Source organism: Accipiter gentilis, chromosome 1, assembly GCF_929443795.1.
Source record: "Accipiter gentilis chromosome 1, bAccGen1.1, whole genome shotgun sequence".
Lineage (NCBI taxonomy): Eukaryota > Metazoa > Chordata > Aves > Accipitriformes > Accipitridae > Astur > Astur gentilis.
In genome coordinates, this window is record NC_064880.1 from 11,299,032 (window position 1) to 11,308,518 (window position 9,487).

General features: G+C 41.5%; 1 protein-coding gene across 6 annotated transcripts in view; it reads right to left on the bottom strand.

The window, feature by feature from the left end:
• Window positions 1–9,286, bottom strand: part of PCNT (pericentrin) — a 115,244-nt gene extending 105,958 nt beyond the window's left edge. For 5 of the 6 annotated variants that reach the window (XM_049810810.1, XM_049810792.1, XM_049810784.1 and 2 more), the window contains exons 1-3: window positions 9,104–9,286; window positions 2,906–3,133; window positions 848–898 (exon numbers count right to left, since the gene is read on the bottom strand). In XM_049810810.1, the coding sequence (XP_049666767.1) occupies window positions 848–898; window positions 2,906–3,133; window positions 9,104–9,157 (333 nt within the window). In that variant the 5' untranslated portion in view covers window positions 9,158–9,286. Of the gene's footprint in view, window positions 1–847; window positions 899–2,905; window positions 3,251–9,103 lie in introns of those variants that run through there. The other variant, XM_049810764.1, reaches the window with a different exon arrangement.
• Window positions 9,287–9,487: the final 201 nt, after the last annotated feature.

Genomic DNA, 9,487 nt, shown 5'->3' on the forward strand with positions numbered 1-9,487 from the left:
CAAATTCTAGTTTAAAAGTAATTCTATTAAAGTCCCAGTGTTGAAACATTACACATAAAGTCCTTAATTCTTAAAAATTTCCAATAAAAAATTTTCAAAGATAATATATTTTCATATGATACTTTCAGGCACAAAGGTAAATTAGGGAGAAGAACATTGTGATTCTACAGCACCAAATTGTGGCAAAGTACCATTTTGAGACGTGTTGGGATTTAAAATACATTCCAACTTACAATTTTGGGGGGTGGGTATACTTCCAAAATTACATAAAAGTTTTTACATCCATCTGTGCTGACTGGAGAACAGTCCACCCACAGGAAAAATAATTATGTAAAGTTCTTGACTTAAAATTAAATTCAAATGTATGCAGCTATTGCAAATAAATATTCAACATACTCTCTGTTTCTACGGCTTTAACAACAGAACAAAAAAATAAGTACAAAGAGAAAAGCTGTTCCAATCAACCCTGTGGTTTCTTAGGAGCAATATTATTACAATTCTCCCAGAGGAGACAGTATCTTGTATTTTATTTTAAATATTTTTTGGTTTTAATGTATGAAAAAAGTTAAAGAAGAAACCTACATTTCAATTAAAAACATTGTTCAAATTTCTCTGGACAAGGTCCATGATTTCACTGAAACCAGTTCTCCTAGCAACCAGTTTCACAGCCAGTAAAAGTACATGCAGATAAGTACCTGGTTTAGACTGCAAAATAGTGAAATTGCATCACTTTTATCATATTTGATAACAATGCTCAATAACTAATAATTTCAGTAACCAATTATCATACTCATCTTTCACATATATATCAGCATCTTTTACTAAAGACACCTTCTCTCACACTTACTTCAGCTGCATGATCATTCAGTACATCCCAGTTGGACAAGTCAGCACTCCCCTGGTAATTAAATAAAACAAACACTAAATCATGGCCATTTTAAAGATACATAAGAAAAAGCTTAATTATTCTGGAAACGCCCTAAACACATGAGCCAGAAAGGTCCATGTTGCGAGACAACATACTAGTGAGAGAGAAAGACTGACTGTAATAGTAAATTCAGCTGGTTGTTCAAGGTCAAATGAATGAAATAAATGCAAAAAAAAAAATAATTCATTTTTACAAATAGCCCAAAATTTTTGAGTAGACAACTCTAACGGCTGAGATTTAATGTATTATATTCTGCTTTTGTGGCTTGCAAAGACAGTTCAGTACTCTTTACTACTAAGTATTAGTAAACTAACTGACAGGAGATTATTTAACAAACATGCTAAAATCATTCTGACAATTACAAAAGCAGTGTTATTTTCTGACACATATATTTAATGGAGCTTGATATCTTGAAAGATACTTACCTCTCACTAAATACACAGCAAGACAAAGATGACTGTAGCACTATCTAGAAAACCCATCCCATAGTCCTCCCTGTATTTTGAATCTGCACAAAGTAGTTTCCAATGACTACTGTCCCCCTAGAGGTGCCCCTCCACATAACTCAGAAAGCAATTCCATTTGCTTTACTATTTACTACTAAAACTAGCTATTTGGACAGAAGCTGTTTAGAAGCAATAAGTGATTTTTGTTGGGTTTTAATTTAAGTTCACATGAATGTAATAAGGACACTGCTATGGCTGAGTGACAAAATTCTGTATGCTTTTTCCTTAGTGCAAACAGCTTGGCATGTAGCTTCATAAAAGCCCTTGCAATCCTAACGTTATGCTCAGGATATCCTGAAAGCAGTAGGGATGCCCTCACAACAGAAAGCTGGATAATACATGCAAATGGTATCCTCCGTTACTGCAGGTTTGCAAATACACTAGACTGATGCTATTGGTGTATGTTATGAAAGCACACTAACAGCTGGAGAGATGCTTTTTATGCGGAAGGCAGTGCCTTCCCAAAACTCATGAATCTTTGAATCTTTGCATAGACAACATGCAGAAATGCACTGGGAAACTACTTTCTAAACAAACTCACAGACCGAGACAGATATAGTTTGTTGTAGACAGAGAGTTGCCTTCTGGCTTCTCAGGCTTGTGAAAGCACTAGCCAACCACTTCTGAAGCAAGCTGAACTCCTAAAAAAAAAATTGTTCAAAACTACATTTTTCCTATTTTTATTACAAGACAGAAAGAGAGAGAAAGCATTACATGACTGTCTAATACACAGCTGATATAAAAATAAAAATCTTGCTTGTGAGCTGAAGCAAGAAAGCAACTGCTTAATTCAGGCAGACCAGTATACCTATTACCAGACATCTAGTAATCTCACACTATATGACAAGCTACGTTTCTATGTTTATTGACACAACCACCTTTAGTGTGTCACCAGTACAAACATACTGAAATTCATCAGGCATAAACAGAGTCACATTTTAAACAAATTTGTCAGAGAACATAACACCTATGCTGGCTTTACAATGGCTACTAAGAGCATGCTGGAACAAATTATATTTTTTAAGAAAACATTAAGCACATTTGAGCCAGCAAAGTGATACAAAACCAAACTAATGCTGTGCATGACAAGGTCCTGGCAGTTTTGCTCATCTACTACGCCTCTCAATCTGGATTTGCCATTTCATGGAGTCACAGCCACATAACCAGAAGTCTGCCCAAAGAGAATTTCCTGGCAGTGAAAGGTGAAAGACCTCAATTTAGCAGGCTAACAGCAGACAGCTCCTTGACAATACCAGCTGTCCAGTCCATATAACGGAGAGGTTTTTTCCAGTTATTTACATCACTTTGTAAGAGAGTTAATTATTACAAGTGACAATACATCAGTTTACTTCTCAATGGTAACTAGTTGACAGTGCCAGAGAGCCAATACCCAATTAAGTAAAACAGTCACCTGGAATACTTGTTATCTGCAGATGGAGTGAAGTGAAACACAAGAAATACTAAAATTTACCTCTGTCTCTGTTGTTGTCTCTAGTAGGTTGGTGTCTTCAGCCTTACTCTCTAGTAGGTTGGTGTCTTCAGCCTTACTCTCTATACCCTTACCAACATCTTGGGCCGCTAGTGCGTACTCTTCCTTCGGAACGTCATGCGTGTGGACAGACGAGCCCTTCCTCTTCGCCGTCTTTTTCTGCGACTGCGTGATGTCACTTTTTGTTTTTCGTTGTCTGAAGTAAGCAAACTGTGCAGAAAAGATTGGAAGAGGTAGAGGGAGAGGTAAGTCAGAAAAAGGTAGCAGGACCACAAGATTAACACACTCATGGGTGATAAAGATCCTATCTTGATAAAATATATACATCTGCAGAAAAACTGCTTTATCTTCCTACTTTCTACACATTCAGAACATACTGGATAACTGTGCAATTAAGCAAAAAATCTCACACCAGTTCTAAAGACTCATTTCAATACAAGAATCAAATTTTACTCAGTGAAACTGTGTATCAATGACAATCCAGAATTACAGTAAGACAGATTAGTAAAAGAAGGAGTTGTTAATATATAGAATCATTAGGAAAAAATAATAATTGAGCAGTCTTTCTGCAAGACCAGCAAAAACAGTAACCCCCTACAAATGTATCTAAACAGATCTTTGCCAGTGTAAGCTTTAAGATTAAAATTAACAGAAGTGAATCCTCATGCTCCTTCCTTGCCACCCCCTTAAGAGAATACAGCAAAACTTCCTAGCCAGAAAGCAGCCTACAGTACATAAATAGAAAATCAATTAAGCCAGGTCATTTTAATTTCTTCTGTTGAAGAATCAGATGCTCTACTTTATCAGACTATCACAGATCTACAAAGCACCAGGGACTTGTAAAGAATGTCACTGACAATTTATTACCCAACTTTCCTTAGCACCTTAAACTGCTTAAAAAGGATTATCCTATTTTGAACTCTAGTATTGTGTTTAGGCAGCATTTCCAAGTAACATCTCCCTCACAACATAAATCCAGACATCCTTCTCATAAGGAAAAAGCTTTCTCCAAAGTTACAAGCATAGGTTATCAAGTGCACTGTTAATATATCCTTGTGACAAGATAAAACAGACAGTCAAATGATCATGGGATGTAAACATAATTGGCAAGATCTACCTGCAATACATACGATAATCCACTGCTTGACAGCTTGGTTTTCCTGTAAAACAGCCACCTTGCAGAAAAGCCTTGTCCATTTCTTTTCATTCAACATTTGAAATGGATTTAGTTCAGTCCTTTCTCCTTACACCCATTATAGCAACTTCTACCTGACAGCTTAGCTACTCAACAGATGCATGGTTACACACCGGCTACACTGAGCAGCCTGTTTAAAAGGTGTATTTGAAGAAAGACATCAGTTTCTTACCAGCAGTTCAGATGTTTATGTACAAATAGCTTAATTTTAAGATTACGTTCTGTAGTTTCCATAGTTATTAATACTGAATGCAGATTAAACAAAGATTGCCAGGTGCCCTGTTGCCTTTTATAATACTCAAGATGAACAGATCAGTAAATAAAGCTGTAGCGAGACATAAATACTATTCTCTGAAATCAGGTGTTAACTCTAGCACTTACTGATGGCAGTTATGTCAAAACCAGCCCCAATTAACCTGATAACATGGGGAAAAGGGATAGGAGGGATCCTGCAGAAAAATGGAGAAAGCTGCTGAAGCAGGAAAAAAAAGGGAAAACAGGAGTAAAACAATCAGAAAAGATGAGAAATGAAAGGCAGAGAGCGGCCATCATAAAGAACAGTTAATGATTTCATGAATGGAAATCAAGTATTTGACATTAAAATACCAAGACTTGCCATGACTGAACATCTAAATGAGTATGGATTTTTAAATGCACAGCTGAAAAAACAAAACTTATTTTGTCCCATTCATAAGCATTAAACATGAAATCATAATACATACCATGCAAAAATATCCAACTACTCCACAATTTTATGGAACTATTGGACTTGTTGGTCCATGAAAGTATCTGGAGTCAAACACACTTCAGATTTATGGAATCACTGGATGGGGAAAAGCCCTATTTAGGGCAATATCAGGTTTCCAAAGCCTTTAATCAGCTACATAAATTCAAGTGTCATTATAAGCGTATCATCAGATACGCAGACAGTCATCCAACATGAAGTAGTGTGTGTGTGTGTGTGTGTGTGTGTGTGAGAGAATATGAAGAAAGCACATAACACTGACTCTCCCCATCCCAGTGGGATCATGCCCCTTTTGAAGGAGCTGAGTTTGCTTTCTAGCAGCACATGCAAAGGCGAAAGCTTCACTTTTAGCCAAGATGTAGCATGCCGCAACACAAACAGCGCTGTCCACCGTAGCATCCAAAGCAGCTCTCCATAACTGAAGAGCACTCAGCCTTCCTGCAGGTACCGTTATACTGCAACTTCATCTCACCATGACCAGTCACTTAAGAGGCAACCACAAGGCACCTCTGAATTGGTATGGCCAGCACCACACGAGCATCCCAGAACTAGAACAAGCCTGCCAGGTTTTATGTCAGGTGGTCCCTGTGTCATCCCCATCCCAATTACCTGCTGTGCTGACATCCTTCCACCACATTATTGCAAGCTGACTGACACGAGCAGCACGGGCCAGCAGACAGGGAAACAACAGCACAGGCAGCACTGTTCAGCTCTCGCCAGCCTACCTCACACGTAACTTACTCCTTGACTTACTGCTTTACATGCGTCAGAACCAACAGAGACTGGTTGTTCAAATAAACCTTAGTCCACCTCTTAGATACAGTAAACATAAGCAACAAGTACTCTTAGACAAAACCCAGAAATATTTTCTAGAGCTTGCTCAAACTGATGAGGCGGGAAAACTTCCTGGAAAACACACGCTCCTTTTTGAGCTCCTACCGTGTAAAATGGAAGAACGGCAAAAATTTCACACACATGAGGTATGGCATATATAGGTCTGTAACTAGAGGCACAGCTGGCCAACGTGCATACTAGCTAACGTGAGGTGGAAAAACACAAGGAGAAAAAAGCAGCACTGAATGCTTGGGGTTTGTTCTGTTTCTCAATTACTACCTTGGCAATCAGTATTGCATTTATTAAAAATAGAAATCTGAAGTACCTGATACAGTCAGTACTTAGCTGCCAAATCATGACAATTTCCAATTAATACAACAGTTGGAATCATGATTATTATTTGGTGATAAATTAAATGCATTTCCATAATGGAGTTTTTATTGCTATAGGAAAAAGAATAATGCAAGTACTGGTTTAAAGAGGAAAACATTCACATTATATTCCTTTCCCAAGTCATTATTTAGCAGACTAAATTCTAAGGATGCCAAAGACAAAAAAAAAATTTTCTTTTTTTTGGAGGAGGGTGAAGCAGAAAACCCCACAGCAGCTCACATCTCCAGATTGAAGCATTATCAGACTGCAGTTAGCATGACTGCATAGGTTGCTACAAGTCAGGCTGCTACAACAGAGGCCTGCAACACACAGCTAGCCTCGCACTCCTGTCCCCTGCTCTCATGAGCACTCACAGTGACGTGGTGAGATGATTCAGGAAGCTGATCTGGATGAACACTGAACACTGGTATTGGTCTGGAGATGGGATGACCTTAAGCTGCTGCAGGTCTGCACCACAGAAAGGAAATACTGTACCTGTTCACGGTCATTTCTCCCTTTCAAAACTGCCTTTGTATTCATGAGGAAGGCAGCACAAAGAAAGCAATTAAAAAAAGAAAAGGAAAATAACAAAAAAGAGAGACATGTCCTTACTGCTCTATTAAATAAGAGCCTTTCAAAACACAAGCTACCCAAAAGAAGTTTCTGAGGCAAGTTACAGTCCTGCAGCCCACCTACTCAGCAGCATGACCACATCCTATTATGGGCTTAAGAACATGCAAAGGACTATGCCAAGTAACACCAAAGGTGCATTTATTCCAGTAATTAGCCCAATATGCATCTGTTCCGTAAGTTAGCTCCACAACTTCAGGTATATAAGTAAAGATACAGAAACAGGGCAAGCATGCAGCCATACATGGTAGAAATTGGGTGTGAGCATACTAACGAATGTGCAGCTCACATGTTTGCCTTCCAAACCCTAACATACTATGCTTGCATTTAATAAGCCCTGATGGATATTGCTTCCATTCATTTCTTTGTGCATTTTTTTTTTAAATTGTCTGGTGCCCACAATCTGCTAGCTAAATAATGGATCTCTGTGACATTTTAATAAGCAGAGAAAGCACTACATCTACCTCTGCCTTTCTAAACCCTTTCCTCTCCTCTCCTCTCAGTATACCAGGTATGTGATACCATGCAATAGCAACATTGATGGGGCTGCTAACAATTGTTTTTTAAAATGGTAAGATAAGAGATATTTAGCACATAGTTTAAAAAAAATAATAAATGCAACATTGGCTCTGCACACATAAGTTGAAACATAATGCAAGCCCCTACTTCCCCCCCCCACCCCCCCCGATGGCAAACAGCAGCTGTACAACAGGTGGGAACTAATAACTTATTCAAGGCAAGTCTATCACATTTTTCTAACTATAAACAGATACTGCACTTAGAGAAGGGTTACAAAAGAAATGTTAACATAAGTCTTGCCACAGCTAATGTAACTTTTCAACCTGAAGAACTCCTGTACTCAAACTTTCCTCTCTCAGTATTAATCCAAAAAGTAATCATGCAATCATTCTCCAACAGGGGATTGTGTCCACAGAGCACATAACAAGGCTGCGAGGGCAAGCTGATGAGGAGCTGCTGAGAGGGAGCGGGGAGAGTGGCAACCATGGCAGCATCTGGGTGGGACAGGGCACGGATGGAGGACCTGTACTGCCCACCATCAAGCTGCTTCAGCACAGCTCCAGCCACAACCCTGCTCCCCTCCCAGTAATGCTCTCTGTAATTGCCTTCTGCACAGCGCTGGGAGGAGGGAGCTGAAAAAGAAACACAGAAGGCTGCTGAAAAGATCTGAAGCAGACAGCACAGCCCCAAGCCACCTCCAACCCCACCAGCAAGATTTCCAGACAGGTCCTCTGCAGAAAGGGCCATGCCCCTACACCTGTGGGAGAATCACTAGGAACGATATCAGGGGTGAAGAAGCTGTAGCACATAATTAAAAAATCTGATCCGTCCAGACCTCACAACACCCTGTGTAGCTTCAGCTATCCTCTTGTAGCCACAGTCACCCATTCCAGTCTTACCAGGATGGTGAGAACAGGGAAACACTGTAGCTACAGAGTGGCAAGCCTTACTCAGGAATGGATTCCCAGAAGGGAAATATGACAATAACAGCTCAAAAAACAGCAAAACACTAAGTTGAAAGAAAAGTAATCAGGCATTTCTAACCAGCTTCTTGATCATCATTACCAAAACAAAGCATAAGTTTTTAATCTAAGAGGGTTACATATACATATCAAGTGCTAATTACATCACTGCAGACAATAATTACTAAGAGAATGTCACCTTTGTACATCAGTTGTGTCATATGAGCTCTCTACACCGTCCCACCGAACTACACCAAGCTGAAGGCATGTAACTGCTCAAAACATGTGAAGTGTTCACTAACAGCATGACTGGAAACAAAATAAATCAACCCAGTTCTCCACAACCCACCCGCAGATGCAAGGGCAAGCGGACTAGTCATTTAAGTATAAAATACACACCACCTATTCTTGGGGATTCTCACCTGGAAATACAGTATTTCCACAAATAACTGAGTGGAATCCTAGGTAAAAATGGAAGAATCAGGGAGAAAACAAAACAAAAAGACCCCAAAACCCAGGGAAGATATATGCACTGCTTTAAGCTGCTCCCTGCTCACTGAAGATAATGTTTATATACCTCTGCAGTAATTCGGGAAGTCTCCCGGGCAACCTCCTTTCAGGGAGCACCACTAGCCACATTTATTTCTGGCACAGCCACGCTGTCCAGGTAAACACCTCTCACCTCCGGGCACAGCTCCGAACTGGCAGCAACACTTCAGCACGGCCGCCGCCCGGACCCCGGGCCCGGGCTTCGGGGGTGGCACCGACCCCGCCACGCTACGAGGGAAAAACCGCCGGCGCCCTCCCCGACGGGGAGAGACCCGGGGCGAGCAGAGGCCATGCCGCGGGCGGCTCCGGGAGCCAGGCCCCCCCACCAGGCCCCCCTCCGGCCTCCCCCCCAAGCCGGGACTCCCTCTCCTCACCTTGGCCCTGCCAGCCTCCAGTTTCCGCCTCCGCACCTCTTCCTCCGCGTCCATGTGGCGGGCAAGCCGGGGGCCCGGAGGAGGCAGCCGGGCCGCGCCCGCACCCCCCGCTCCTCCAACTGTCACAGCGAAGGGGGCACAGAACTTTCGGTCATGGCCGCCCCAACGCCTTCTCCCCACCCGCCTCAGCTCTACCGCCAACCGCGAGGCGGCCCTCGCCAGCACTGGCCAATAAGAGAGCAGGAGTTGGCCCGCCTTCCCGGCGAAAGGAAGGAAGATCTCCGGGAATTGGCGAGGACCGCCGTACGCAGGAGGCAAGCCAGCCAATGCCGAGAGCAGCCGTTAGCCTGGCCCCGCCCACCCTCACTAACTGACTCCTGGGAT